Genomic DNA, 27388 nt, shown 5'->3' with positions numbered 1-27388 from the left:
AAAATTGCCAAAGGTGACTTCTCTTCCTGGGTGCCTCCATCTGTCTCCAGTAAAATGGGGACAGTAGAAAAATCTACCTCATACAACTACCACCGAAATTAAGCAAGATAATGTGTGTATAATAGCAGAATGGCCCAGGGGCACCTGGGTGGCTCAGGGTGGTGGCCTCATTTTAATTGTTGCTGGGATGGACATGGAAGGAATGGGTAAGAGAATCAAGAAAAAGGAGATGATTCAACTTCTAAGAAAGGTTTAGAGAAAGTGAGAAGATCAGAGAGGGAGGAGGCCTGGGGCAGGGGGTCGTGTGAGAAGAGTAACTGCAAGCTGAGCAAAAGGGAAGGAGGAAAGGTACACAGTCACAGACATGCATGCATGCATGCACACCAAAGCTCATGTCCCAGATCACCCACCCCTGCGCAGAAATGGGGTGGGAAGGCGCTTACACCATTTCTTTTCATTTTTATATTCACTGAGAATATATGGTAAGTGATCATGTTCTGAGATAAAGAGACTTGGTGATACGGAAACCATAAACCTACTGTCATCACCAAGTGAATAACAATACTTATTTATGAAGTGCCTTGATGTATATTTTACATGTATGCATTATCTACCTATTGTTCTTGAACTTGGCTGAACCCTGGAATCATCTGAGTTTAAAACTCCAGATGCTTAGGGCATCTGGGTTGCATAGTAGGTTAAGCGTCCAACCCTTTGTTTTGGCTCAGGTCATGATCTCAGGGTCATGTGATCAAGCCCCACATTGGGCTCTGCGCTCAGCATGGAGTCTGCTTGTCCCTCCCCGCCATTCTCTCTTTCTCTCAAATAAATAAAATCTTAAAAAAAATAAAAATTTGGGGATCCTTGGGTGGCTCAGTGGTTTGGAGCCTGCCTTTGGCTCAGGGCATGATCCTGGAGTCCCAGGATTGAGTCCCATGTCAGGCTCCCTACATGGGGCCTGCTTCTCCCTCTGCCTGTGTCTCTGCCTCTCTCTCTCTCTCTCTGTAGTCTCTCATGAATAAATAAATATTTTAAAAAATAAAAAATAAAAATAAAAATTTTAAAAATGGAAAAAGAAATAAAATAAAGCTCCACATGCCTGGGTTTCACCTCGAGATTTTTATTTAATCAGTCTGGGTTACAGTTGAGCATGACGATTCTTTTTTCTTTTTTCTTTTTTAAGGTGGGGGAAGAGGCAGAGAGAGAATCCCAGACTCCATGCCTAGCATGGAGCCCAATGTGGGGCTCTATCTCACAACCCTGAGATCATGACCTGAGCCAAAATCAAGTGCTGGATGCTCAACTGACTGAGCCACCCAGGCAACTGGAACATAAGGATTTTTATTTTTACTTATTTTCATTTTTTAAGATTTTATTAATTTATGTGAGAGAGAGAGCATGGGCAAGGGGAAAGGACAGAGGGAGGGGGAAAAGCATATTCCTGGCTGAGCAGGGAGCCCGACATGGGGCTCAATCCTAGGACCCTAAGATCATGACCTGAGGTGAAGGTAGATGCTTAACTGACTGAGCCACCCAGGTGCCCTGCATGAGGATTTTTAAAAGCTTCCAGTGATTATAATATGCAGCAAAGTTTTAGAACCACTGATACATATTGCTGGATCCTAACAACCACTCCTTGGAGTGTGTTGAGGCTGGTGGCACCACTTACAGATGACAAAACTGGTTTCAGAGGGACTAAGAGGTTTGTCTGACATTGCCCAGGCTGGGAAATGGCAGTGGTGGAGTACAACCCCAGGCCTGCCAAGGAATTGTGTTTAAGGTGGAAAGCCAAGGGCAGGAGAGAAGCAGATGGGCCTCACCTTACAGCAGTAGTGCATGCAGCAGAGAGAGGGCAAGTCTTCGTCGGGCTCCAGTGGGCTGACACAGACAGGGCAATGGTCAGGACGTGCAGGGGCAGCCTGGGCCTGGGGTACACACAGCCCGGCTGCCAGCAACAGTGGCTCGGGGTTATCACTGTAGCTCTGCAGCAGCTGTTCAGCACCCCAGTGGGAGTGAGCCAAAAGGTGCTGAGCCACATCTGGCTCTAGGTTCAGGGTCTCCTGCACCTGCCGTACCGTCTGCTCCATCAATCCTTCTACCTCCTGGGGGCTCATGGTGCGGCCTGCAGGCAGCTGGAGAGATGCCAGGGCAGCTACAGCTTCTGGGCTTGAGGGGAGAGAAGAGGCAGCAATCAGACTCCCTGCACTGCTAATCCACCAAATGAACCCCACCTTGGCCCTCAGCTCCCCACTTGTGCACCCCTGTCTGTGTGTGCTTAACTGGCCTAATGATAACCACCTAAACCTCTGGTCAGAGCACTCCTCTCCACAGAAGCACCTGTATGTAAGGGGTGAGGCTGCCTGTCATAGAGATTTGGGGCACTCCAGGAATCTGGTGGGCAGGGATCAGGACACTAACTGACCCGCAAGGGATAGGATAATCCCTCTGCAAACCCCACCCCCAACACCAGCCATTCATCTGGTGAGAAACAGGAATCTACAGCCTTACTACTCAAAGTATGGGCCAAGGACCAGCAACGTAAGTATCTCAGGGAAGCTCTACTGCATCAGGACCTGCATTTTAATGAGATCTTCACGTGATGTATATGCAAGCGATTCCTCTAGAGAACTCACTTTACACCCAGGGCAAGTGGCAGGCATAAAAATGGTGCTATAACAACTTCTGGTGAACTGGATGTGATGTAAACAGTTTTTTTTTTGGGGGGGGGGGACAGCTAATTAGAGGGATCCTATGACAAATTCCTCTGTAGAGCAGGCTTCTTGGAAACTAGAGTTAGCACATTCCACTGAGCAGAGTGTGTCATTAGCACTCAATACATATCTGTGTGATATTTCATTTTTGCTTTGAATGAGAGAGATCTATCTATACAGGAGCTTATGTGTCCCGGTCCCTTGCCTAAGAGCTGGCTTGAGGAGGGTGGGGACAGTCAGACCTGTGATTAGGAAGGCAGCGAAGGGGGTGACGGTGCTAATTGGGGGGGATGAGGACTAGTGGAGAAACAAGAGAGGCAGGGAAAATGGGGTGAGACAATGAAAGAAATTAAACATTTTTCCATGGAAAGGCCTGACTTTGGCATGAAAACTCCTCCCGTGTCACTGCAGGGCCATCTGTCCTGGGGAACCTGTCCCTCCTGCCTGGCTTGGAGCCCTTGCAGCAGGGGGACAGAACAGAGGATGGCTACCTAGGCTTGGAAGTCTTGGTGGTCTGGTTGCCACAGAAGGGTACTTCAGCCTGACCCCGGCAAGGCCCTGTAGGCTCTGGGGTGGCATACATCAGGATCTGGGGCCGGTCGTCACGCCGTTCCACGTAGCCCTGGCCCAGGAGATGCAGGATGCAAGAGAGGACATCTGTGCTGGTACAGGCCACACCTCCCACCACAGTGCGGCCCAGGCTTCCGGGGGGATTTGGACCCTTCTGCCAGGCCTCTAGCACCTGGATGGGAGAAGAGGCAATAGGCAGGCCACTTTTACCTAGAGGAGCTAGCCTGCCTGGATTCAGGCTCAGCTCCCCCACCTTCTAGCTGTGTGACTATGGGTAAGTTACTGACTCTCATACCTCACTTTTCTTATCTGTCAATGGGAATACGGTAATAATACATAATAATAATACCACCACCATTACCTATCCCAGAAGATCGCCATGAGGATTAAATGAGTTAATCATGCAAACTCTTGGAATAGGGCCTGGCACATGGTGAACACTCATGTCTTATCTCTACTTTCTGTCTAACTAAGTGCCCTGTCAGGAAGGGAAAACTCAGAACGAAATGTCACTCTATGAGGTCTCATACTGAGAGAGTTTACCTTTCTTTGTGATGATCCCTGGTGCTAAGCCCCAACCCTAAGCCTGACTCTCTCCCTCCCCTAACTTCATGGTCCCCTCTGCCTACCAGACAAACCAGCTGATCAATATGGAGGCCCTTTTCCCCATGGGCTTTGAGAATACGGACAAGAAGACAGCTCAAGAGGTTCCTCTTCTGTTCCAGAGTTCGGCCCTCATCCTTCTCTACATTCAGGTATGTCTGGGGAGGAATCAGCCACAGGGCCTCCCCACGGTGCTGGGGCCCAGGTGTCCGAAGCCGCAGCACACCTGGAACTCACTCCCAGTCAGCACCCAAGAAGGGGGAGGGAAAGGTGAGTGGCGGCAAAGGGGACCGCCTTCATTCCCAACCCTGCACCCACCATGAGGGCCCCACTCTCTAGGAGCATGAGCCCAGCCCAGCCCCCATGGACCTACCCCTGTGTGGAAGGTCCTGACCCTCACGCAGGGTCAAAGGGCCATTCTCAGAGGTGAGGGGCAAAAGTGCCTGGAGCAGTAGCTCTGGGGTGAGGTCAGAATTCTTCAGCAGGGTCTCTACAGACACCTCCTAGTGAGGAGGAACAGGGCCAGTTAGGAGTAGATAATAGGGGAAAGGAAAATAAGAGCGGGGGGTGGGGGGATAGAAGAAGGCACAGAGTTTGGGAGAACAGTGACAGGGAGGGGGCAGAGAAGACAGAGGCTAAGGAGCTGAGGCACCTCTGTCTTATTGAAATACAGCAGCAGCCACATCTGCACGGTGGACACGTGCAGAGTCTGGTCCCCAAACCGCAGCTCGGCCCGGCCCAGCCACGTCCACTGCAGCCGCCGATGTGGTCCCATGTCCAGGATTGGATGATTCTGACCTGGGAAAGTGCGAAGGAGAAGAGGAGAGACAAAGAGCAGGAGAAACGAGGAGTTAGAGGCTGACACCAGGGTGTACCATCAGTCAAGCTTTGTTCCTGCTAATCTCTGGGGTGGGGGGTGGGGGTAGTGACTTGTCAGAAGTGACTTGTCAAGCTCCCAGAGCTTAGCCTCCTCTGTGTCTGCCTCCGTGGTGAGCCACACGTATCTGGAGCCCACCCTCTGCCTCGCCCTGCACAAGGCAGGCTCCATGAAAGAAACACGGGAGAGGAGAGACTCGGGAGCTGGCAGTTTTTAAAGACTCCCTAGGCTGCATCTCTTCCTCCTCCGTGTCACAGCTCAGGCAAGATGAGCCTGGATGTTCACACATACTAGAAAGCAAGGATGCTGTCAAAGGCAGAGACTATAACAAAAGGAGCCTATCTGAGAGGTGCTCTCTGGCCAAAGACAGGACCATCTGAACGTCAAGAAAATACCTGTGCTGGACTGAAACACATGAAATGTTTTAAAGTCCATGAGTTCATAATGACATATTTTTTAAAAAGACCTCATTGGTTATCTTTGGAAGATGCTAGGGAATAAACACATTATTTTTGAAAACTGGTTAAAAATAAGGGAGAGGAGGAGAGAATCAAGCCTGTCCTGTATAAAAACAGTACTTCAGGTAACCAAAAAGTTGCCAAGAGGAAGTTTCTCTTTATAGAGAAAACATTCCAGCTAATATATGAAGAAGGTATGACAAAACTAGAAAGGCACTAGTTTGTAGGCCCGGATGAAATGACAGAGCTAAGCAATGATAATGAATGACTGCTTAATGAAAAGCTGATGGGAAACTATATATAATGGAAAGATCAGACTTGCAACATCAAAATCCACTGATCCATCTTAAAACAGCACAGAGACAGGTGGATGTAATATGCCTCTTGATGGAAGTACACAATACCACCTATGAAGTGCTCTTGCCCAAGAAATCAGACCCAAGTTGGAATAAATTTCTGTATCTAAGTATCTGTTTTCAGGAAATGAAAGAGCCAGAGGAACAGGCTAGAGGATACCATGTGGATATGGTCAGCAAAATCTGGCCTGTGGACAACTCTGTGCAGCAAACAACCTAGTTTCCTCCATGGACAATTGCAATGGGGCAAAACGGAAAGCAGAACCTATTAATTAAAGGAGATGAAAGAAACAGCTCAATCAAATGCAGGTGTGGGCTTGGTTGGGCTCCCCATTCAACAAAAAACTAATTTTGAAAACTTGAGAAAATGGGGGGAATACGAACACTTTACTGTTTGATGTTAGGAATTATTATTAATATTTCAAACTTTGGTCACTTTAGTGTCCTTGCTTTTTTTAAATTTAATTTATTATTATTATTTTTTAGTGTCCCTGCTTTTAAAAAGAGAATCCTTATCTTTTAAATTTGAGAGGTAGGGAACGTGGGTGGGGGTACAGGAGAAATGAGATTGGCCATGAATTTACCCACATTGGTACACTGGAGTTAATTTTGCCTACTTTGTGTACATCAAAAATTTATCATAATAAAAAAATTTTTTAATGAGGTTGAAAGTAAGCCATTCTCAAATAAAAACTGATAAAAATTTCCACCAATACTAGAGACTTCTAAAGGAGATTGGAGATCTCCTTTAGAAAGGAGATTGAGGGGTGGCCCAGTGGTTTAGCGCTGCCTTTGGCCGGGGTTGTGATCCTGGAGACCTGGGATCGAGTCCCACATCAGGCTCCCTACATGGAGCCTGCTTCTCTTTCTACCTGTGTCTCTCTCTCTCTCTCTGTGTCTCTATGAATAAATAAATAAATGAAATCTTTAAAAAAGGAAAGAAAAGGAAGGAAAGAAGGAAAGAAGGAAGGAAGGAAGGAGATTGAGGGGATCCTGGGTGGCTCAGCAGTTTAGCACCGCCTTCAGCCCAGGGCGTGATCCTGGAGTCCCAGGATTGAGTCCCACGTCGGGCTCCCTGAATAGAGCCTGCTTCTCCCTCTGCCTGTGTCTCTGCCTCTCTGCTCTCTGTGTCTCTCATGAATAAATAAATTGTTTTTTTTTAAAAAGGAGATTGAACTCAGAAAGAAGGATCAAGAGACAACAGGATTAGTGACAGAAGCAACCAGTATGATAGCAAATCTAAACATCAACTGAATAAGACAATAATAATAATAATGACTCTTTGGAAGGTAGAAAAAAAAGATAATCCTAAAATATCAAACAACACTAATAATTAAGATGGGAGTGAGAGCTGGAGTTAAGATTTTCTTTTTTTTTATTTTTATTTTTTTAAAGATTTTTTTTATTTATTCATGAGAGACAGAGAGAGAGGCAGAGACATAGATAGAGGGAGAAGCAGGCTCCCTGCAGAGAACCCAGTGTGGGACTCGATCCCGGATCCCGGGATCATGCTCTGAGCCAAAGGCAGATGCCCAGCCCCTAAGCCACCCAGGCATCCTAGTTAAGATTTTCTATGGTCCTTTTATTGTTCAGGAAGGTGGGAAAGTGATATTAAGTAGTCAAACATACAGGTTAAAAACATAAGGGTAACCAACTACAGAATTTGTGGCTTCCAAAACTGGTAGAGACAAAAAAAGGAATTTAAAAAAATCAACCCAGGGGCACCTGGGTGGCTCAGTGGTTGAGTGACTGACTGCCTTTGGCTCAGGTCATGATCCAGGGGCCCTGGGATCAAATCCCGCATCAGGATCCCTGCAGGGAGCCTGCTTCTCCCTCTGCCTGTCTCTGCCTCTCTCTCTCTGTCTCTCATGAATAAATAAATAAATTCTCAAAAAAAAAAATCAATCCAAAAGAAGAGTGAAAAAAATGCACAAAAACCCAAGGTAGAAACATATCTATAAAGGTGTTCTATTTATTATTTTTTTAACTGTACATGTTTTATATATTCTTTTTTAATATATATTCTTTTGTATATATGAAATAACTAAAATTTAAAATTATAAGAAGGGTAAAATAAAAGGTAAGAGCATAGCAATAACAACCAAATATAACATTACTCGTAATAATAATTATAAAGAGGCTAAAATCGACAACTCAAAAGGAGAAATTATTAGGTCGAATAAAAAACACATTCTAAGTATTTACAAGACACATGCCTAAAATAAGAGCATGGTGAAGTTAAAAAGTAAATGATACGGAGGGAAATTCTGATGAGACCAGAATATAGGCAGGGTTTCGAAGTATCTCCCCAACAGATTGCTTATTAACAGTGCAAGGGAGAAAATAGTGGGAAATCAAACAAACTCTTGATCAGATTGTCAAAATTCACATCACAAAAGAGGAGCAGATGGAAACTGTGTGCTTCTAAATGAAACACACAGAGGACATAATGTTACTTACTTTGAATTCTGACCCAGAATGCATAACCTGACAAATTTTAAATGATTATATTCTCCAAAGGTGTCAATGTTGTAAAAGACAAAGAAAGGCTGAGGAATTGTTCCACATTAAGGAGACTAGAGACATAACAACTAAATATAATACATGATTCTAGACTGGATGCTGTCCTAGACTAAAAAATAACAGCATTATGGAATCACTTGACAAAACTGGAATGTGACAAATAGATTAAAGTTATTAGGGCAGCCCTGGTGGCTCAGCGGTTTAGCGCCTCCTTCAGCCCAGGGTGTGATCCTGGAGACCCAGGATTGAATCCCACGTTGGGCTCCCTGTGTGGAGCCTGCTTCTCCCTCTGCCTGTGTCTCTGCCTCTCTCTCTGTCGCTCTCTCCCCCCGTCTCTAATAAATAAATAAAATCTTTAAAAATAATAAATAAATAAATAAATAAATAAATAAATAAATAAATAAATAAAGTTATTACACCCGGGTGCCTGGGTGGCTCAGTCAGTACAGTGTCTGCCTTTGGCTCAGGTCATGATCTCAGGGTCCTAGGATGATCCCCACATCGGGCTCCCTGCTCAGCAGGGAGTCTGCTTCTCCCTCTGTCCCTCCCCTGCTTGTGCTTTCTCTCTCTCAAATAAACATCTTTCAAAATAAATAAAGTTATTATACCAAAGTTAAATTTTTGAAACTGGTAAATGAACTATTATTATGTACAAGAACACTATGATTCTTCAAAAATATATATTCAAATATTTAGAGGCAACGGGCTAGCATATATGCAATTTACTCACACTGGTTCAGGAAAAATTGTGTGTATGTGTGTGTGTATCCATACATAACATATATACATTTTATTAATGTATATATACACAAAGAGCAAATGATAAAAGCAAATGGGGCAAAGTGTTAACAAAAGGTAAACTTGGATAAAAAGTATATGAGTGTTCTCGGGGTATCTGGGTGGCTCAGTCAGTTAAGTATCTGCCTTCACTCAGATTGCTCAGGGTATGATCTCAGGCTCCCTGTTTAGCGAGGAGTTTGCTTCTCCCTCTCCCTCTGCCTCCCTCTGCCCCTCTAGCTCGTGCTCTCTCTCAAATAAATAATATATATTTTTAAAGAGTATGTAAGTGTTCTTTGTATTATTCTTATAATTATCCTGTAAATTTGAAATTATTTCCAAATTAAAAAAATTTTAAATAAAAGGATAACTGAATTGTCCACCTAAAATGGTTAAAATGGAGGGGCACCTGGTTGGTTCAGTTAGTGGAGCACATGACTCTTGATCTCAAGGTTGTAAAGTTCAAGCCTCACATTGTGTGTAGAGATTACTTAAAAATACAATCTTAAAAAATGGTTAAAATGGCAAATTTTGTTATTCATATTTTACCACAAAAAAATCTAAAAGAATTATCAGTTTCCCCCAACAAAAAGGATAGAAAGAGATACTCTAGAAAAACACTAACCAAAGAAAACAGGTATAATATTAACACCAGAAAAAAAAAAAAAAAAGACTTTGAGGGACACCTGGGTGGCTGAGCAGTTAAGTGTCTACCTTTGGCTCAGGGTGTGATCCCGGAATTCTGGGATGAGTCCTGCATGGGGCTCCCTGCATGGAGACTGCTTCTCCCTCTGCTTGTGTCTCTGCCTCTCTCTCTGTGTCTCTCATGAATAAATAAATAAAATTGTTGAAAAAAAAACAAAACAAAACCCAACAGACTTTGAGAGAATAAGCTTTACTAGAAAGAAAGATCATTTCATAATAATAAAATTTAAATTAACTATGAAGATTTTAAACCTGCATAGTCCATTATGGTAGCCATATGTGGCTATTTAAACCGGTTAAAGTAAATAAAATTAAATACTCAATTCCTCAATTGAACTAGTCACATTTCAGTAGCCACAAATGGCCATCATGCCGAAGAATACAGAAAATAACTCTTCCATCACTGTAGAAAGTTCTACTGGACAACACTATTAAATGATTAAAAAAAATTTTTTTTAAGTAACTTTTTTTTTTTTTAAGATTTTACTTATTTATTCATGAGAAACACAGAGAGAGAGAGAGAGAGAGGCAGAGACACAAGCAGAGGGAAAAGCAGGCTCCATGTGGGGAGCCTGATGTGGGACTCAATCCCGGGACTCCAGGACCACACCCTGAGCTGAAGGCGGCGTTAAACCGCTGAGCCACCCGGGCTGCCCCTGATTTTAAATTTTTATCTAAACTTTATTTTATTTTTTAAAAAGATTTTACTTATTTACTAGAGAGAGAGAGAGCACGCAAGGTGAGGTGGGGGGAGCAGAGGGAGAAGGACAAGCAAATTCTCTACTGAGCACGGAGCCCAACACAGGGCTGGATCTCATGACCCCACATCTCATGACCCCAGACCTCAGATCATGACCTGAGCCAAAAACCAAGAGTCAGATACGTAATTGAGTCACCCAGATGCCCCTATCTAAACATTTTATTTTTTAGAGAGAGAGAGAGAGAGAGAGAGAGAGAGAGAGATAACGTGTGAGGAGGGAGGAGCAGAGGGGGAGAGAGAATCTTAAGAAGGCTCAACACCCAGCATGGAGCCCAATGAGGGGCTCAGTCTCACGACCCTGAGATCATGACCTGAGCTAAAATCAAGAGTCAGACATTTAAATGACTGAGCCATCCAGGTGTCCCTAAACTTTCATCTAATATCATAGTCAAAAATATATAAAGCAAAGATGACCTGATGAAAAGTTTAAAAATTCACTATTACAATGACAGATCTTAATATACCTCTCTCAGTAATAGATCAAGCAGACAAAAATGCATAAGGTTACAGCAGATTTGAACAGTACAATTAACAAAGTCAATTTAGTGGAATGTGCAGAAGCCCGTAACCAGCAGCTGAAGAATACAACATTTTTAATCACACATGGAACCCTTACAAAATCTGACCAGCTAGTAGGCCATAAAGGAGGTCTCAAGACATTGCAAAGATTCAGAATCACAGAAACCACGTTCTTTAGCCACAATGAACCAAAGGGATTGAAATCTAAAACAAAAAGATAACTAAACGAAGAAAAACTGGTTTGGGAATTTTAAAATATACTCCTAAAAAACTAACAGATCAAAGTAGAAATAATAACGGAAACTGGAAAAAAAAATAATGGAAACTGGAAAATTCTTAAAACTAAAAACATACTAAATGCTCACACATTGCATAATAAAAACTTAGGCAACATCTCAAATGTCCATCAACAGCAGAAAGGGTAAATATATTCATACAATGGAAAGGAATCAGCAATACAAGGAACAAAATAATGATAAAACTGACAACCTGGATAGTCCTCACAGACATTACACCCACTGAAAGAAATCTGACACAGAATATATAACCAATTATCCCATTTATATGATGTTCAAATACAGGCAAGAATCTATGGTGATAAAAGGAAGAATAATGGTTTCTCTTGGAAGAGTTTACTAACTAGAAAGCGACATGAAGGAGGAAGTCTTCTGGGGTGCTGGAAATGTTCTAGATCGTGGTTATGGGAGTCTCTGTGTATATAAAATTCATTAAGTCTAATTAAGACTGTGTACTTTACCGAAAACTAAGTATAACACACAAAAAACCAATCTTAAGAAAAATCCCACAACACTCAAACCAAATGCAGCTAAAGCAATGTTGAGAGGAAAAAGAATAGCCTCAAATATTGACTAGGAAAGAAGTCTGAAAAGAGTAAAAATTAGGTAAGCATAGAACTCAAAGTTACAAAAAGAAAAACAGAACAAATTCATACAAAAGTGAAGGTAATGATGAAAGAAATTAAAAAAGATCTAACCCACTTCTTCCCCCTTCCCTAGGACGCTACTGTCCCTAGAGACTATTTTTCTTTATGTCTATGCATTCCTGTCCACAGATCCTCTGCCTCTTTTCTCCTGCCACCCCAAATCTCACCCCAATCTCCAATTGCCTGTCCCTATCTCCTCACTCTGGCTGTAGAAATTGGAGAAGTGGTCAAGGGCATCACAGAATTCAGTGGGAAGGCACTTTCTGGGATGGTACAGGTAGCAGAGTGGGGAGACCGGCCAGCAGCGTGGTGACAGGACCAGTATGGAAACTGTTGGACTTGAATCTTCGATAAATAGTTCTTTCTCAGCCTCTTCTTCCTCTGCTTCCTCCTGAGAGACAGAAGGATTTCAAGGGCTCTTGGGTTCCCTTCTTTAGTCTAGTCTTTTACTCTCCTATTCTCCCACTCATTTCCCTTGCCCTTACCTCTTCTTCTTCCAGGCCCTGTTCCTCCTCATTCTCCTGCTCCAAAAGCAGCTTGTCAAGCCGCTGGAGCTGAAAGAGGTGGAACTGGTGCTGCAGCTCCTCAGAGGTGCTCAGGCTCCGCAGCATCTGCTGGGGGAGGCGGTTGGGGAAGCAGAGGCCAATCTGCTCCAGCACAGCCCCCTCCAGCCAGCTCGAGCCCAAGCTCAGGAGACGATCTGCCATGTAGTGCCTGCAGCACACACAGAGCAGGCGAGCCTCAGTGTGGACGCTGGGCCCGGGTCCTGCCTCCCCCTCCAGAACATAGGTTCCTCTGTTGCAGCAGGCCTGAGTCACAGGCCCTGTCTCCCCTCTTCTTCCCTACTCTCTTTCCACCAGCCATGGCCATCTCCGTATCTTAATCTTCACTGCCTCCACCCCATCTGCCCTCCAAGATTCAAATCTTCACCATCTCCAGATTCTAGGCCTCCCCTTCCCTACCTCTCAGACCTGTACTCACTGATAGAAGTGTTCAAAAGTAGTGGCCAACTCTAGGCCAGAAAGGACCATGATGGGCTCCAGGTGCTGCTGAAGCCGCCCCAGCATCTCCACTCCAGTAGCTCCACCAACCAAGCCACCCTGGATCTGCTGGTCGATATGCCTGGCAAACTGCTCACTTATCTGGGGGGCAACAGAAAGGGGACTGGCCAAGCATGAAGAGGGAGTGGAGCAGTGGAAAGTGGGGAGTGAGAAGAGGTGAAAGGCAGAGAAAGAGGAGAGCTCGCTTCAGGTAACTGGCTGACTAGGAGGCTGGTGGTACTCACGTGGGCAGCAGTGAGGAAGGACTGCTGTAGCAATGCACCGGAGAAGCCACTGCGCAGAGCCAGTGTGAAGGCTGCCCGAGGCCCAAAGAGCTCTGAACCTGCTCTCTGCAAGTGCTCATAGAGCTTACAGTACCGAGGCACAAAGTCAGGGGCCCTCCAGGCTGCTGCCAGGAACCTGCTGACCTGAGGAAGGAGGAGAAGTAACAATAGCTGCAGTAGCCTAGCAGCCCCGTTCCGCCTCAGACTACAGCTTCCTTGACTCACCTGCTCCTGCACCACACTCAGCCAGCACTGGGTTATGTTCCTCAGGCTGCTGCTTGGAAGAGCTGGTGAGGGCCCGGGGCTCCGATCCCGGACCTTACTGTTCTTACCGACTGCGGAAACAGAGGGCAAGGGATGCGGCTTTGTCTCAGCCCCTGAGTGAACCTAAGGGTCTTGGGTACCGACCTCTGGAAAGGCCCAGAGCAGAGCAGTCGGAAAGAGTAAGATCCAAGATGGGGAGGAGCCAGGTACCACCACTGCCCAGGTTCTTAGCTGAACAGGCCATTGCTGGGACTTACTCGGCCGAGTGGATGGCTCAGGAGAAGGCCCGGGTGGAGGTTCTACATGCACCAGCAAATGACAAAGGCGACGAACTCGAGAGGCAAATGATGCTGCTCGATTCACGGGGTTCTGAGAGCTCTCCCTTTGCTCCAAGTACTGATCCAGTAGCCATCCCAGGGAGCTCACCCCCTCTGGATCTAAAAGAAGATAGGTCAGAAACAGGTGATGGGAAATAGGGAGACAGGCAGCCCAGGAAGAGGAGAGAGAAGGCCCAATTACACAGAAAGGCCTGGGAGGCAGACAAGCCGAGGCTCACTTTACCTGGAGTCTGGGGGTGTGCTAACAGGGTGGGGGTGGGGTGGAGGAGAAGATTCAAATACTAGAGGCTCAAGGAGCAGTCCCTAGGGCAGGAAGGAGAGAAACACTGAGGCGATAGGCCTTTGGGGATAAAGACAGGGACCAAGAGAATCAACTCAGGTGATCCCTGGGAATAATTATAAGGGGCTGGTTAGTGGGGCCCAGGGTCGGGATGGTTACCGGGGGAAGTGATGTTCTGCACCAGGGGGCTGACCAGGGCCTCCCAGCAGGTCTTGCCCAGTGCTTGGGCAGCCTCGTCATCAGGGAGGAAGCGATCAGCAAAATTCTGCTCATGGCGCAGAACCCTGTTGAGTCTGGGAAGAAGGAGTATGTGGTCAAGACTTTAAGGCACAGGTCTCTCTGAGGCCTCCACTCAAGTGTTATCAGCTCCCACTTTCACTACGGTTGGCTCCCTAACCAGCTTGTTGACATAAGCACACGTGTCACCTCTGTGACACTCCCCTTATGTCCTGGCTGCCGCTTTACCTTTCAGACTCCTGCAGAAGTCTCCCACCACCTACATTTTTAAAAATTTTATTTATTTATTTGAGAGAGAGAGAGAGAGAGTGGAGAGAGGGAGAAAGAACCTGAAGCAGATGCCGCACAGAACACAGAGCCCAACGTGGGGCTTGATCACCTAATGGTGAGACCATGACCTGAGCCAAAACCAAGAGTCAGATGCTCAACCAATTGAGTCATCCAGGCGCCCCTCCCAACTGCCTACTTCTTAACAGTGTCCTCCTACTATATTAACTTCTCCTCCCTCCCGTCAACCTGGCCAGCCCACTGCCTGCTCCACCCACCGGGGACAGAGCTGGAGGAGGCGCTTGCGGTCCTCTGCTATGTCCCGGCTCCAGGCTTGTGCCCGAATGGTATAGAAGAGACATGTACGGCGACACAGCTGCTCCCGGAATAGTGGCCAGAAAGTGGGCTTGGGGCCCAGGACCTCCACACCTCGAACCCGGGTGTCGATGCCGCCCTGTAACATGCACAGACTTGTCTATTACCTTAGCCACCCAGCCAACAAGCACTGCAAAAAAAAAAAAAAAAAAAGAAAAGAAAAAGAAAAAGCCAGGCCTCATGCCCTGAGTTCCCTGGAGACGCTCAAACTCAACAGGCTCCTGGGCCATCCCCAAGAAGATGTGAGGCCTGAGCCTGGCACGCAAATGCTGGGGAATGTAATCACTATGAAGACCCTATGCTACCCCATGATCCCCAGCCGGGTCTCTCCCCTAACCCTACCTGCTGGCAGCGCTTTATGCGGATCTGGATGATGGGCCAGAAACGGTTCAGGTTCTCCAGGAGGATCACCCGGCTGGCGGAGGGCATCACATTGACCTGATGGGGTAGGGGAGGAGAAAGAACTATCACCTCCAGAAGTCGGGCTGGAGGAACTACTGACAGCAACCAAATCCTGTGACAGTGTGTGCTCTTTACTTCTGTCCTAAACCCACGGAACCACGCAAATTTGCATGCTGAGCTCTGCTCTCACTGCTTAGGAGACAAAGCCTGCCTGGGGGAAGGAACGTGGGAATCTCCCAGGGACTGGATCCTTCCCAGGAGGTCCTGGGATGGAAAGATGGGGAGTAAGGTCAAGAGGGGCACCAGGGTCCCCACCGTGTTGAGCTCAGTGTTGATGCAGCTGGCACTGTCACCTCCGAACACCACCACCCTTGCCGGCATGTAACTTGAGTCCTCACTGGCCACGAGCAAAGTCAGCTGCCTGGGAGAGGAAAAACAATCATTTAGACCTGGGGCCTTGGTCTTTGTTCAAAATGACTTCAACCCGGGCAGCCCCGGTGGTGCAGCAGTTTAGTGCTGCCTGCAGCCCAGGGTGTGATCCTAGGGACCCAGGATCGAGTCCCACCTCAGGCTCCCTGCATGGAACCTGCTTCTCCCTCTGCCTGTCTCTCCCTCTTTCTCTATCGCTCATGAATAGATAAATAAACAATTTTTTTAAAAAATGACTTCAACCCACTACTTCCTCCTCAGACCCCCATCCCACTGCCTCCTTAAGTGTTAGTCTTCCCCAGAGCCTCTGCTCTGTCTTCCGCCAAAGTGACTTTATTTAAAATCAGTTTCGGGATGCCTGGATGGCTCAGTGATTGAGTGTCTGCCTTCAGGAACAACGTAATCCTGGGGTCCTGAGATCGAGTCCCACATCAGGCTCCCCACAGAGAGCCTGCTTCTATCTCTGCTTCTTTCTGTGTCTCTCATGAATAAATAAAATCTTTTAAAGAAGAAAAAAAAAACCATAGTTTCAACCAAAAACCAATTCCCTAATGACTCTAAATCCACATCTCTACCCTAGATGGCTCCTCTCAGCTTTCATGCTGTGTACCCAGCAGATGTTTCCATATCACACCCCATAGGCACCTCAAAGTCAACATGCCCAAATGGAACCATTATCTATCCACAGAGGTCTGCTCTTCTTCCTACAGTCCTCTAGGGAAGAAAACTGCCATCTCACTAGAGTACTCACATTAAACTGTGTGACTTCTCTGGCTCATGGCTTCCCTCATGTCAGTGGCGCATCCTGTAGACTTGAGATCTGTCTGCTACTCCTTCCTTATTTCCATTCCCTCTGCCTAACTGAAAACATTCATTTCTTTTTTTATTTTTTTAATACTTATTTAGTTATTCATGAGAGACACAGAGAGAGAGAGAATCCCAAATCCCGGAATCACAACCTGGGCCAAAGGCAGGCGCCCAACCACTGAGCCAGCCAGGCATCCTGAAAACATTCATTTCTCAACGAGACCACCGCATAAACCTTCCAACTCTGGCCTTCAACCCAAACTCTCATAATCACCAGGGTGACTTTTCTAGAAAAGAAAAAAGAAAAGAAAAGAAAAGAATTCAGTTTTGTCTCTTGTATTCTTAAAATCCTTTAGAGGCTCCCTCAGTTTCAGAATAGCGTTCAAACTACTTAGCTTACAAAACTCTGTGGTCTGGCTCTACTTAGTTTTCTGGCTTTGTCTCTTGCTATTTTTCATGACACACATCCTTCTTTTTTTTTTTTAAGATTTTATTTATTTATTCATGAGAGAGAGAGAGAGAGAGAGAGAGAGAGAGGCAGAGACACAGGTAGAGGGAGAAGCAGGCTCCATGTAGGAGCCTGACATGGGACTCGATCCCAGGTCTCTAGGATCAGGCCCTGGGCTGAAGGCAGCACTAAACCACCGAGCCACCCTGGCTGCCCAACACACACCCTTCATTCCAGCCAGTCACTTAAACTTCCCTGTGTTTCTTACTTCCATTTTACACAGATGCTATCCCTCTGCCTGGACTAGCCACTGCCTCTCTTTATATAGCTAATTTCTACTTTGAAAGAACTCATTTAACATCTCCTTCTGGAAGACTTCTCTCACCTCTTACTTGGCCTCAGGGTCCACGTCACTTTTTCTTACTCTTACTGATTTTCCAGACTAACTCCCCAACAAGACCACAAGTTCCCTGAGGATGGGTACTATATCTAATTGTCCTTATAGCCCTAGACCATGGCCCAGTGCCTGGCACAGAGTATACATTAAGCAAGCACCCATGGAAAGAATGAATAAGAAAGTTATCAACTTCGCACAACACCATGCACATCTGTCCCTAGTAGGAGGAGCATGTCAACAGGCTCAGGGAGTGAAAATGTCTATACTATACAAGGAATGTGGATCTATGTGTCTATCTATTCACTGCACAGGATGGGTTTGAGTGTGTCCCTAACACATAGGGTTTATAGAGTCACATATGTGGGTGCTTGGAGAATGTATACTGGGGTGTATCAAAGTATTCACGCGTGTGTGTATGCATATGTGCACATGAGCATGTTCATACCTAACAAGAACACCACGGTGCATGTGCAAGGTGATGTAATGGGAGCCAGTGCTGCCGTTGGACTCCCAGTAGGTCTTGGGGTTGCGGTCCGTTAGCTTGCTGGCCCGGTGCGGGTTGGAGGACACCTCCACCTTCTCCCAGCACTTGTCCTCCTTCACTTCCACACTGGAGCCTAGGGGTAAGTGGGAGGGGGTGGCCATCACAGTCTAGTTAGTTGAGAGAGAAGAAAGGAAAGAGACGGGGAAAACAAATACTGGGGTGGAAGCCAGAAGAAAGCAGATTGGGGCACAGACCCTGGCAGAGATGCCTGAGAAACACGTCAAAGAAGGGGATGTTGATGGGTTGGTGGGTTCGTCGGTGGTCTTCGATCTGGCCCAGCACCATCTGCAGTGGGAACAGTGGAGAGAAGGGATATGGGGAGGAGGGAAGAGTGTGAACATACAGAAACATGTATGGAGAACAAGTCAAGGGGCAACAAAACACTCAACCTCTCTCTTCACACATTTTGGCAGAACAGGACCATGTGGGGTAAAGACTGGGGAAACAAGTGCCCCAGATCTGCTACCATTTGTGCCAAATAGGGTTACCAAAGGAGGACCCACAATGAATCCTCTTCCCCTGCTTCTGGTTTACGTTCTCCCTCAGGTCTGGACCCACACGCCTCCTCACCTGAATGCAGCCAGCCAGGATGCTGGACGTAAGGTTACTGTAGAGTTGGGCATGTTTTTCACACTCTGTCACCAGGTCCCGAAGCTCACAGGCCAGCAGCAGCTGAGCTGAGTGCTTGTCTAGGACTTTGGAGAGGGCCTCTTTGGCTCCCAGGCAGCAGAGAACCACAGCATAGTCCTTATGCATTGAGGCCAGGCGATGCAGAAAGTAGAGCAGCTCCTGAACAATCTGAGCCCAGAGCCACAGAGATTAACATATGGGAAACAAAAGGCAGGCCACATAAGGGATGAGGGGTGGGTTTAGAAAACAGAATGTGGCAGATGAGTTTTCGGAGAAGCCTGAAAGCCCAGGAAAAGGAGAGTACCAAAGGTTGGGATAGAGCAGTAGGGTGCTGGGACTCCAGAGCCGGCAGAGCCTAGGCACAGCTCCCAATGCTTTTTCCTGCCAGGGCGAAGCTCTCAAGAGCCTGCCTTGGTGCCTGAGCCTTGGTCTAAAACACATAAACCCGAAAGGGTAGAGAGTGAGGAATGTTTGGATTGGTGAATGTGGGCTTCTCCCAAACTCAGAATCTAAAATGCAGCTGCAGCCAACAAATTTATACTTCCAAGGCCCCAGTTCTCAGGACTCTGATATGTCATTCCTTCCTAATTACCCCTCTGCATTCAGACCCACCCAAAAAGGTTGCGCTTTGCCTTCCAGAGCCTCACAAGGTAGCTGATGCCCCCAGAAGCTGCCATTCCCTCCCCTGCATTTGCCAGGGCTCTGGTACCTCATAGTCACTGCTAGGGCCACTGAGACAGTTGAGGCAGGGCTCCAAGACCTCGTGCCAGGGGAGGACCATCGCCTCGGGGTGATCCAGCAGCCGGGTCATGACCCTGGTTGGGGGATGGAGACAAGCAAAATCCCTGCAGTCTGCCAGCTCCCCTGGCCTCTGATGCATGGGTGCCCCAACAGGCCCCTCACCTCAGTGCAGTCAGCAGCAGAGTTTTGTTGGGCCCTGGGGCGTCCAGAGTCCTCAGCAGCAGGAGGAAGGGTTGGGTCTCCTGCTGGAGGCGCTTGAGGAGGGGCCTCATGGCGCCGCTGGGGCCGCCCTCATGGCACAGCACTCGTTCCAAGCTCAGGAGGAGCTCTGTAGACGGGCCTCCCGCCAGGGATCCAATCAGGCGCTCAGGGGACCCATCCTGGCCTGGGGCACCAGGGGTTTCCAGTGCTGCTGCCCGGACACATGGGAGGAAAAAAATGAGTATGAAGAGGAGTCATGCAAGTTGGTCAAACTGAGAACTGGGCAGGTCCAGAAAATCACCCCCCAATTTTCCTCCTGTTGGGAGGATGTCTGTAGTTTGCACCAAACTATGGGGGATTTTCTTCTCTGGACCCAAATGCATAGCTAGCTGCGTCTGGAAATAAAGTTTAGTATGGCAAACACTATTAGGTTAAACACACACATTTTTAATCTCATATAGTCATACAATTACCTGTTATTATTAAGTGGTAGTTCTGCTGTTACATAAGCCAATAAATATAAGCTATTATAATTATACCTCCCTACTACCTAGCATGGTGGCTTTAAAGATTTTATTTTAAAGTAATCTCTACACCCAACATGGGGCTGGAACTTACAACCCCAAGATCAAGAGTCACAGGCTCTACTGATTGCACTAACCAGACACCCCATATACTGGCCTTAGATAATTTTCCTTACCTATCCTAGAGTCTCCTTCTCCTCTTCGTCAGAAAGTTCTACTTAAGACCTAACTTGAGTGCCAAAACCCTTACTCCTTTCCTAGAGGTTCACTGTATCTTTCCAGTAAGGTACTAGTATATAAGCCTTAGCTCTCCTGGCCACAGGCTGGCACCACCTGATTCCTCAGAAGAACCACCCCATCCACAATGGTACCTGTGTGCTCAGGACTGCCTGGTGGTTCTGAGTAGCGATTGAGAAGCATCATGAGTATGGTGCGTGTGGTAGGCATGGGTTCTGTCCCCGGTGCTATCCCAGAGTGCCTGAATAAGGTATCTCTCAGCTCTCGGGTTATAATCTGGTCCCCCAGAGTGTGGTGGTTGCACAGAAGCAGATTGAGCAGGAGCAGACCATTTCTCACAGCAGAGGAGCACCTGTGAGGAAGGCGGTAACCCGGGAAGAAGTTGAAAGAGAGTGAATGCAATGGAAGCAGAGAGCAAGTCTAGAAAGGAGGAGGGCTGCAGCTAGGGAGGAAAGGGCTCCAGGGCTCCTTCTGAGGCCAGGACACCCAGCTCCCTGACCTCAGGTCACTTCCCCCAACCCCAGGAAGGAAGGTCAGGGTGCCCCTGCTCTCCCTGGGGAACTCCCTACCCCCAATCTACTAACAACAGTCAGAGAGGGCCGCCAATGTTTCATCCAGAGATAACAACATAAGGGAAATTTCTGTGAAGCAGATGAGATGTGGGCAGAGCAGTAGTGGGGCTTGGGGCTTAGCGGGAGTTTGGAGGGTGATGCACTAACCCCTCCGTGTTCAGCATCAGGATCACGGCCGCAGGGACAGTAAGGAGCAGGCTCTCAGAGCCTGGGCGGGTGGCTGAGTCAATGCTGGCGAAGATCTCTCTGGTCATCTGGGCATCAAACAAAGGGTGGATAGGATCTCGGCCAGTAACAAAAGTGGGGATCTCCGAGGAGCTGGCAATGGCCAGCATCTTCAGTGCCTGCAATGGGGATGTGGAAGCAGAGTTAGTGGTGGGCAGAGCCACCCTGCAGAAAAAGAGGAGAGCCAGGTCCTCACTCTCAACTCCAAACTTTGGGGCAGCTGAGCTGTTTGCAAGTAGGTCAAGTAGGAGATGAAAATGAAGGAGGTCATGATGGGATATCAAATGCTACAAACAAAAAGAGAGAGAAGCAAAGAAAGCATAGAAAAAAATGAGGCTCAGTGATAAAATCAGCCTGCCACTTCGCTCTGCCAGCGACGAGGCTGAGTGGCTGAGTGGCGTGACCGACCCCTCCCGCAGCTTCCTCTCAGGGTTAGGACCTTTCCACAGCATCTAGTTGTCTTCCAAGGCTTTCCTTAACACTGTCTTCCATCTCACTTGACCACCCCCGCTTTGCAAAACCTCTCTTCTCTTGAGTTCCAGGACTTCATATTGTCCTGGTCGGCCTGCCTCTCTGGAATTCCTCGGCCTAATCCTTGAACATGGAAGTTCCTGACCCCTTTTCACTCTGCACTCCCTGCTTAGGCAACCTCATCTACTCCCACGGGTTCAATCACCACTGATATGCCGACACTGCAAACCTATGTCCCTGAGCCTCCAAAGCCAGTAGCCAACCTTCCTCAATAAGACTACTTGGGTTGTCTCACAGAAGGAGGGGCTGGAATTACAGGAAAAAATTCTTGGAATTTCTGAACTTGTTTGCTGGTACTATATAGAAAATTAAATGAAGATGAACACTATACCATTAGAGTGGAGGCTCTCTTCCCTGGGGAAAGGGTTAACACTTGAGAAGAAACCTGCTAGGGTTAGAGATTAGAACTAATTCTCAGGACACTCTCCCTTTTAAGGCCTGAACCTTCCATGCATATGCTACCTTTATAATGAGGCTTTATCCCTTCGGTTACCCCCCTCTCCCCAATTAGCTGGATTCTGTAAGCCTGAGGTTATAAACAAGATGATGGGGATCCCTGGGTGGCGCAGCGGTTTGGCGCCTGCCTTTGGCCCAGGGCGCGATCCTGGAGACCCGGGATCGAGTCCCACGTGGGGCTCCTGGTGCATGGAGCCTGCTTCTCCCTCTGCCTGTGTCTCTGCCTCTCTTTCTCTCTCTGTGTGACTATCATAATAAAAAAAAAATTAAAAAAAAAAAAAAAACAAGATGATGCAATTCTGCTACGGGGCAAGTGTTTGAATTTAGGGGCCAGTGCTGTATTTTGATCATGTGATCTGGAAGGGTCAGTACGGAATTCTCTGAGCAAACATGGCCTAGACACAAATGCTTGGCTGCTCTTCAGAGGAGCAGCACCTAGCTGGCCCTGCACAGGAAAGAGCCTCCCAACCTCGCTCTGGAACAGCCTGCTCTAAGAGGACCTGTGCTCCTGTCCATGCTGTTGCCATTATACTCCTGGAATCCATTCTCAGAACTAATTCAGATGAAGCCTACCTGTTCCCCTCAGGGACCCCAGGCTATACAGAACACACCCTGCCCACACCTCCTACCAGCCAGCACTTGTATCTGGAGTAGTCAGGAAGCCAATTTTGTGAGCTCCCCTGAACAGGGCCCCCCTTCTCCATCCTCTAGGCCCAGGGTGGCAAGGCACCCACATCTGGCAAGGGAGTATTTTCTATGTAAGGGTATCACTCAGATCAAAGAGTAAAAAATTACTTTGTCACATGCAGAAAATTAGTCTCTAGCCAAACACTTACGGGTACCTAAAAAGACATGGGAAATTCGACAAAACTAAAAGCACAACTCCAGATCTTCTCCCCATAGCTTTCCTCCCCCTACATTCCCCCACTAAGTAAATGGCCTATGCATCCCCTCTGTTGCTCCATTTTATTTATTTATTTTTTATTTTTATTTTTTTAATTTTTATTTATTTATGATAGTCACACACAGAGAGAGAGAGAGAGAGGCAGAGACACAGGCAGAGGGAGAAGCAGGCTCCATGCACCGGGAGCCCGACGTGGGATTTGATCCTGGGTCCCCAGGATCGCGCCCTGGGCCAAAGGCAGGCGCTAAACCGCTGCGCCATCCAGGGATCCCTGTTGCTCCATTTTAAATCTGGGAGTCGTTCTTAAAAATATCCTAGTCCCTTTGTCCAAACACGCACTCAATCTCCAAGACTGTCCAGCTGACACCCTTAACCCACCTGTATCTTTGTATCCCAAGCTTCCTCCCTGGTCTAAGTCACCATAGCACCTCCCCAAGGTCAGCAGTGCCCAGCCTGCCCTCTTGCCCATCGTTCTCTCCCGCCAGGCCCAGTCCACTCACCGCCAGCCCCGCCTGCTGCACCAAGACGGAGGTCTTATATTCTTGCATGCAAACCAGTACGGCGTAGATGCCACCCTCTCTGGCAAAGAGTGGGCGCCACTCGTGCTTGGTCATCAGCAGGTAGAGGAGACGCAGAGCCAGTACCACCAGCATCTTCTCTCCCACCTGGTTGGTCAGCAGCTCCACCAGTGTCTTCACTAGCTTCTCTCTTAGAGAGAAGAGACATGGCCGTTTCCCATCCCCAAAGTCACACCTGACTCCCTGCCCAACCCCTTCCAACAAGATCCCCCCACGCTCCCCAACCTGCACTCCTCATCTTAGGCTCACCCCTCATCCCCTTTCCTTTGCCAGCTAACTGCCTCTGGCTCCTCGCTGCACCAAGGAGACCATAGGGCAAAAACGGTCACAAACTCTGGCTTACCCTTTCAAATAAGTCTATTTGTAATTCTTATCACGATGCCTAAAAGGTCTTTTTTACAAAACACAGGACAGGCAGCTTCAGTCAGAGGATGAGAAAACACGCAAGAATGGCTGAGAAATGTTTAGAAAGAAACAAGGGTAGGAAAAAAAAAAAAGAAACAAGGGTAGACTCATATGCTAGCTATCAAAATATAAACTCGAGAAAATTAAAACTCTAGTAAAGACACAGGGTAGATACAGATCTCTAGATAAGGGTAACATCCCAGCCAGTAAGAACAGCAAGGGCCATGCGACCTGTGAGGTGGAGACAGCAGAAACAGTTACAGCTGGAACAATGCCTCAGGCCCATCAGCATAAGGAAACTGCAAACAGATTTTAAAATATTTACAAAATACAGGGAAATATTTTTTTATAATTTTGGAAAAGGACAGAGACACCCAAAACCTAGAAGCCATTAAAAGTTTTAAAATAGGGACGCCTGGGTGGCTCAGTGGTTTAGCTCCTGCCTTAGGCCCAGGGTGTGACCCTGGAGTCCTGGGATCGAGTCCCACATCGGGCTCCCTGCATGGAGCCTGCTTCTCCCTCTGCCTGTGTCTCTGCCTCTCTCTCTGTGTCTCTCATGAGTAAATAAATAAATCTTTTTTAAAAAAAGTTTTAAAATATTCTAATTTAAAATTCTAAAACTTTAGCAGAGTGAAAGACACTGTCCATAAAGTTAAGAGATAAGCAATTATGAGGAAGGGAAAGAGTCCTATGAACTGCTGATCTGAAGAGAAGAAAGAAGTGCTCCAGAGTCCCTAGCTCACCCTGAACATCACAAGAAGGAAAACAGTGAAATTATCTTTCTCCATAGTGAGAGATACATATTGAGGAGGTAGCCTGGGAAAATTCTGTCTGTCTTTTCTCATGAGCTTTATGATGACAACAACATGAATCAAATGTGCTTCAAATATAAATCCCCTTCTGTAGCCAGGATTTATTATAAACAAGTTAATACCACATGAGCCATATATATGAATGGATATAGAAATATAAGTAAGAAAGTTTACCAAAATGTGAACAGTGACTCTTTCTCCAAAGGTTTTTCAGATAATTTTTATCTTCATAATTTTCTAACTTTTTTTACAGGACGCATATATTATTTTATGTTCAGAAAAGTTAATACAATTTTGAAAAAAAAAAGGCAAAATACATGAAACACTAGCAACAGATTAATATCCAGATTGCCTACAAATCAGTAAGAAAAAAAACAAAGACCCAGTAGGAAAATGGGCAAAGGATAAGAACAGATTATTTGTACAAGAAAAAACACAACAAATGCATGCAAATATGCTTAACTTCACTAGAAAAGAAATTAAAACAAAGATATCAATCATTTAAAATTCTGCCAATCTGATAGATTTTTTTTTTAAATAGTAATATCCAGTGTTGGCAGACGTGAGGAAAACAGATCCAATAGAACACTGTACTTGAACTTGGAGATAATCCTATTGCAGAGTCCTACGCAGTGGTGAAAGTAATGAGGCAGCTCTATGTGGATGGGCGTGGAGAGCCCTCTCAGACATACTGAGTGTGGGGGGTAAGTTGTAGAAACATGTAGCGTGATTACACAGACGTAAACACAAACTCAGAAGATATTCCATTTCCAAACACACTAACAAATGTACATCTACGGAAGGTCTGAAAAATCCACAGCAGACTGGCAACAGAGGCAAAAAAGGGATTCTGTACTATGTTCTTTTACATTCTTCAGATCTTTTAAAATGGAGTGCATTTGTGTATTATTTGTAAAATTAAGAAGCAGTTTTAAAAATCTTTGAAAATAGAAAATAAGAAGGGAGAAAAAATAAAATAATTCAGAGGTGCCAGCTGGCTCAGTTGGAAGAGCATGTGACTCTTGATCTCGGGGTCGTGAGTTCAAGCCCCACGTTCGGTGTAGAGATATTTAAATAAATTAAACTTTAAAAAGGAAGGAAGGAAGGGAAGGAAGAACAAATGAAGGAAGGAAAAAGAAAATAAAAGAACTCAAGGAGTAGGGTCAGAACTCAAGCTGTATAGCCAAAAGGAGCTCGGTTTGAATCCTGGCTCTGCTGTCAAACTCCATGAGTTAAATTTTCTAAAGTTCAGTTTCCTCACCCAAACAATGGCATAAGCATAGCATCAACTCTTCCTCAGGAAGGAAGACAGAGAGAAGAATGTGTGTAGAACCTGAAGCACAGAGCCTGGCACAGAGTAAGTCCTCCGAGTATATTAGAATAGTCCATTATAATACTGCATCCTGCTTGGCTGCTCCTCAGGTTGACCCTTCTTTCACCCCCAGCCTTTCAACTTCCTGCTATAGTTCCTTCCCTCACTCCCACCATCCTCCCCCAATGGCAGCTTAAGCCCAAACCCCTTGCCCTTCCCACCATGCTAACTAACCTCAGGGATCTGTCAGGACGGACCAGAGGGTGGTCCCGCTCAGTGACTTCTTCCACAGCCTGAGAGAGGGCATAGAGCCCCAAAAGCTGCACATTTGTGTCCAAGCTGGATATCTGCACGGTGGCCACAACTGCTGCCACATGCTGATCCAGGGAGCTGCGTGGACCAGGGCCCCGCAAGCCTCTAGCCATTTCTGAAATTGGTGAGGGAAAGGTAATGGCTTAGGAAAAATTGAGGCTCCTCCAAGTCGGAAGTCTTTAAAGGTCAAGCCCAGTTATCCAACTGATATTTTAATACATTATTTATTACTGTAGTTTGCATTCCAAGCTTTTCTAATTCTGTGTGAGGGATCTAATAGCCAAACACTGAAGATGAAGATATTCTGGAAAACAGACCCTCCTTTTCCTGGGATACTGAAGGGAGCAGTGATTGGTTGGATACACCCAAGGTCAAAGGAAGGAAGATGGATGCATGCTTCCAGAGTATTTTCCCATGCAACAGCAACCTTAGTCCACAGCTCTGCTCTACCCTAACTACTTCTATGGGGACTGCCTAGGACTTGTTCCAAATTCTTTGCCCTCTCCTCCCAGCACATGACTCACCACTGGCCGCCTCCTTCATCTCAGGGGGCAGAGCCATTCCCTCAGTCACCAGAAGCTGGTTAAATAGCTGTGAATCACTCTGTGCCATGGGGGGCTCAATTTTTCCCTTGGCAGGTTCTGCATCTGCCTTCAGGGGCTCAGCTTTTGCTTTGGGAGACTCAGTCTCTTCTTCTGAGAAGTTGGCCTCTGACTTGGACTGCTCCTCTGGATCTGGAGTACAGGAGTGACTTCGTGAAGAAGATGAGATGCTTAGTTCATCAGGCAGCAGCCCATACTTGGTGTAGATTTGGGAGTTGAGCAGGTCACTGAGGGTGCTACCCTCAAACCGATTGCTGAGCACCTGCAGCAGACCCTCAGCCATCTCTATGGGCACAGAGAGATCACCCAGGGCCTTGTCACCCAGGGTCTGTCAACAGAAAAGGGTATGCATTTCAGGGACAAGTAGACTTGAAGGTCCTGGGGACAAAAATAGGGAGGGTAGCTGCCTCCTGCCATGCCTTGCAAATTTCT

At 46.7% G+C, this 27388-nt stretch overlaps 1 protein-coding gene across 4 annotated transcripts in view; it reads right to left on the bottom strand.

Annotated features, from left to right (window-relative positions):
- The window catches only part of CUL9 (cullin 9), a 39095-nt gene that overhangs the window by 6575 nt on the left and 5132 nt on the right, over positions 1 to 27388 (bottom strand). For 2 of the 4 annotated variants that reach the window (XM_025990949.2, XM_072732387.1), the window contains 25 exons: positions 26879 to 27284; positions 26277 to 26469; positions 23436 to 23643; positions 20967 to 21163; positions 20382 to 20599; positions 19448 to 19697; positions 19254 to 19359; positions 18485 to 18712; positions 18109 to 18199; positions 17816 to 17987; positions 15605 to 15710; positions 15230 to 15325; positions 14791 to 14966; positions 14168 to 14301; positions 13648 to 13827; positions 13352 to 13461; positions 13088 to 13270; positions 12784 to 12944; positions 12288 to 12516; positions 12004 to 12193; positions 4537 to 4682; positions 4258 to 4387; positions 3911 to 4110; positions 3203 to 3453; positions 1821 to 2166 (listed from right to left, as the gene is read on the bottom strand). In XM_025990949.2, coding sequence (XP_025846734.2) covers positions 1821 to 2166; positions 3203 to 3453; positions 3911 to 4110; positions 4258 to 4387; positions 4537 to 4682; positions 12004 to 12193; positions 12288 to 12516; positions 12784 to 12944; positions 13088 to 13270; positions 13352 to 13461; positions 13648 to 13827; positions 14168 to 14301; positions 14791 to 14966; positions 15230 to 15325; positions 15605 to 15710; positions 17816 to 17987; positions 18109 to 18199; positions 18485 to 18712; positions 19254 to 19359; positions 19448 to 19697; positions 20382 to 20599; positions 20967 to 21163; positions 23436 to 23643; positions 26277 to 26469; positions 26879 to 27284 — 4707 coding nt within the window. The remainder of the gene's footprint in view (positions 1 to 1820; positions 2167 to 3202; positions 3454 to 3910; positions 4111 to 4257; positions 4388 to 4536; positions 4683 to 12003; positions 12194 to 12287; positions 12517 to 12783; positions 12945 to 13087; positions 13271 to 13351; positions 13462 to 13647; positions 13828 to 14167; positions 14302 to 14790; positions 14967 to 15229; positions 15326 to 15604; positions 15711 to 17815; positions 17988 to 18108; positions 18200 to 18484; positions 18713 to 19253; positions 19360 to 19447; positions 19698 to 20381; positions 20600 to 20966; positions 21164 to 23435; positions 23644 to 26276; positions 26470 to 26878; positions 27285 to 27388) is intronic. The other 2 variants (XM_025990950.2, XM_072732398.1) reach the window with 1 other exon arrangement.

Source organism: Vulpes vulpes, chromosome 1 (genome assembly GCF_048418805.1).
Source record: "Vulpes vulpes isolate BD-2025 chromosome 1, VulVul3, whole genome shotgun sequence".
Classification (NCBI taxonomy): domain Eukaryota; kingdom Metazoa; phylum Chordata; class Mammalia; order Carnivora; family Canidae; genus Vulpes; species Vulpes vulpes.
This window is presented reverse-complemented; position numbering and strand designations above follow the sequence as displayed.